Source organism: Nicotiana attenuata, chromosome 2 (genome assembly GCF_001879085.1).
Source record: "Nicotiana attenuata strain UT chromosome 2, NIATTr2, whole genome shotgun sequence".
NCBI lineage: Eukaryota > Viridiplantae > Streptophyta > Magnoliopsida > Solanales > Solanaceae > Nicotiana > Nicotiana attenuata.
Genome location: NC_031990.1, coordinates 57,640,510 through 57,643,849, shown reverse-complemented (window position 1 = coordinate 57,643,849; position 3,340 = coordinate 57,640,510). Strand labels below are relative to the sequence as shown.

Below are 3,340 nucleotides of genomic sequence, written 5' to 3'. Positions count from 1 at the left end.
ATACGAAAAAAAGCATTAATGCATAAACATAATATTACAAATTAGAAAAAAAAAATACAAAAAAAAGCCTAAACGTGGCGGGGCGGGCAGGGCGAGGCGGGGCGGGGCAAAATTTGAAAAAATGCTAAATAGGACAGGGCAGGGCGGGTCAAAATATTAGCAGGTCAAGGCTTGCCCCGCCCCGCCCTGCCCCATTTGACACCCCTAGGCGTCCATGCAGGTCGCGAGCACCGTTTCTACCCCAAGACGTAACGCAGCGGATTACAACCACTTATTCTGTTTTCTTTTATTATTTGTCATTTTTACCTTTTATGTCCGACGTTAGTACAACAGAATAAATACACAAGGATTACCCAAAATAAATAAATTACTAAATATAAGAGATTTTTCCCTCTTATTTCTATCGCTGCAACTCTTTTCAAATGCCACCCACCCCTTATACTCCGCACTCCTAGTAGTCCTAGTCCTACACTCCACATCCACAGGGTTCTCATACGTACACATACACACACACACACACTTCTTCTTTTTTCTCTTTATCTGTGCTGTAATGCAACAGCTGCTGCTTAATAGCTATGGTGGATACAAAAGATTTTCTCAATCTTGAACCTTCTCTCTCTAACCCATTTGAGAAATTCTCTGACATAGATGATTTTTGTGCTCAAAATGTTGTCCACATTGACAAGAAGCTACTCATCGATCTACACCAGCTTTCTATTGGTCCTTTGCTCAGTGAAGGTCCCTATTCACTCGTTTATGAAGGATTGTGAGTTTCCTTTGAATTGTTTTCTATTTCTTCATAGCCCCATTTTCCTTTTTCTTGGTTTACGTTTCTTGAATTAATTGCATTTCTGTTAAAGATTGTATTTTGGAGTTTTCTTGATTTCTGGGGTGTCGGTCTGTCATTTTGTTCGGTGGAGTGGAAACCCCTTCTTCCGTTGTAGAGACTAAAAATTTGCGTCATTGTTTGTTATTTGTTATATTACAAAGAACAAAAATTCATATCGACCCGTATAGTTCTGGGTCATTGCGTGGCACTGGGCGTGGCTTTGCTGCAGTTATCTAAGAATTCACTTACTATCACAATAAGGAGAGATATTTCTGTCTTTGCGATAAGAGAATTTTACTTTTGCTTTACGGTGTTCAAATTGAAGGGGAATTTTGGCATGTGATCGGGAGGTCGTGGGTTCGAGCTGTGAAAATAGCCTCTTGGAGAAATGTGGAGAAATGCAGGGTAAGGCTGCATACAATATACCCTTGTAGTCCGGCCCTTCCTCGGACCCCACGCATAGCGGGAGCTTAGCACTGGGCTGCCCTTTTTTTATGGTGTTCAAATTACCAGCATTTTACTTTTACATCAAAATTGGAATGTATGCAATCAGAAAGAATTGCCTAGTACTTCTGGGAGTGATTGAGTTCACTAGTTCCTCATATATAATATTGACTCTAGTTATATAGTAATATGTGAAAGATAAAATTGTTGAAAACGCCAACAGAAGCAGAAGCATCCCTTCTTTCAAAGAGAGGAGCATCTGTCAATCACATTTCTTTTGACAGGCAAAGGTGAATTCAAAGTTAAGAAGCTGGATTTCTAAAGAAAGAGAAAGGGAAAGCACTTTATCTAGATTAAGCTTACTTACTTCCAAAGTTCCAACTGTGCATCGATTAGGTTGTCGGTGGTCAAAAGCAGAAAAGAGGTTTTAGCTAACCTCACATTTCTTGGATCTTTTTGTAGTCCCGTGTTTTAGTATTTTTCAGTTAGAAAAGTTATAACGAGCTTATGGTTCTCGAGGCTCCGCTAAAACATTCAATGTGACTCAATTGAAGACTAGGAAGGAGCAAAAAGTCTACTTAATTAATGTACAAATCTGTGTTCGGCGCGTGTTTACGATTTACTGACCTGCTATCACTTCTAATGACTACCGAAGATGGTCTGACCAATTCATTGGCATTGAGTTCAGTTCTAAATCTTATCTTTTTTTCCTTAATTGTCCTAGTCTGCCATCGGGAGGCCAAAGGGAGTGAGCTTTGTTGAGATATAGTTTCTGTGTTACCTTATTGACTAAAAGGACTAACTTTTGTCTAAGTGAGGATTGAGGAAATAGGTCCAACGCTCTTATTGAGCTTAGACGTTAATTGAATTTTCAACCTAAATCTGACATAGTCCATTTAAGGACATTGTAGGGAACAAGAGCAAGGGTTTTTGAGGTATTAGAAGTAGGAGGTAAGCACTAAATTGGTGAAGCAATGCTAGTTGCTTCGTATCGCAATATTATCAATTTTGGAGAGGGAACATATTGAGAAAACCAAAACAACAAAGTGCATTCTCTTTGCAATGAAGTAGTGAACATATTTAGTTTACATAATAAGGTGGAAACTGTATGTTAGAAAACATGTCCCGCGCCCCTTGCTAGCGGAAGATGGGTCTCTTTCTCTACCTTACATGTCATTCAAGAGCAAAATAGTGAAGAAGATGATTTTTTTTCCTGTAACTTTGATCCTTTTATTAACTCATCTTTCTATCCTTGTGCGAGGTAGACACACTAACAACTATAATTAGGAGTAAGATTATAAGCGTAAAGAAATTAAATGCATTCGAGTAAACTGTCCATAGTGTGGATATCTCGTTGGCAATAAGATTTCTTAATGCCAACTTTATTCCTCACTCACATATAGTAATTTTAATACCAATGGTTAAAGAATTTATAAGATAACTGCTTTCAGATTTTCTTAAATACATTTTTTAGAATAGCAAATGGTTTCATATCCTACTTATAACATTGTCAGTTATGATGAAGTTATATAAGGGCCCATTTGGACCGAGAGATCTGGCCCAATATATTTCACATCTATTATCCTGAATCTTTTGCGTCCATTTAAAATACAAACCCCATTATGGTTTATATGAGTTGTTGTGACTTCATTTCAAATGAAACTAGAGAATGTGTAATTTTGGAGTATATTGACTTGAGTTCCACTTCAATTCTAAGAGCCCGTTTGGATTGGATTAAAAAAAGTGCCTTTTAAGCATAAGTGCTTAAAAGTACTTTTTAAGTGTTGGAGCTTGTTTTTTAAAATAAGGTCAGTTACGTGTTTGGAATTTGGATAAAAGTGCTGAAACTGAAAAAAAGTTGTTGAAGTGTTTGGTAAACAAGTGCTGGTAAGCACTTTTTTCTGTTAAAATGACTGAAATATCCTTAAAGTTGTTAACACTATAATGAAGATGATTACTATAATATTTTATTCTAAGTTGACGCATATACAAATAATTTATAATTTAATTCACTTTCAATTTAAACTGATTGCCTAAATATAATTATTCATTTAAATAACATGCAAT

General features: G+C 36.7%; 1 protein-coding gene across 1 annotated transcript in view; it reads left to right on the top strand.

Moving 5' to 3' along the window:
• LOC109210981 (serine/threonine-protein kinase HT1-like) overlaps window positions 419-3,340 on the top strand; it is an 8,242-nt gene continuing 5,320 nt past the window's right edge. Inside the window, exon 1 of the mRNA XM_019374467.1 lies at window positions 419-766. Within this exon, the coding sequence (XP_019230012.1) occupies window positions 576-766 (191 nt within the window). The 5' untranslated portion in view covers window positions 419-575. The remainder of the gene's footprint in view (window positions 767-3,340) is intronic.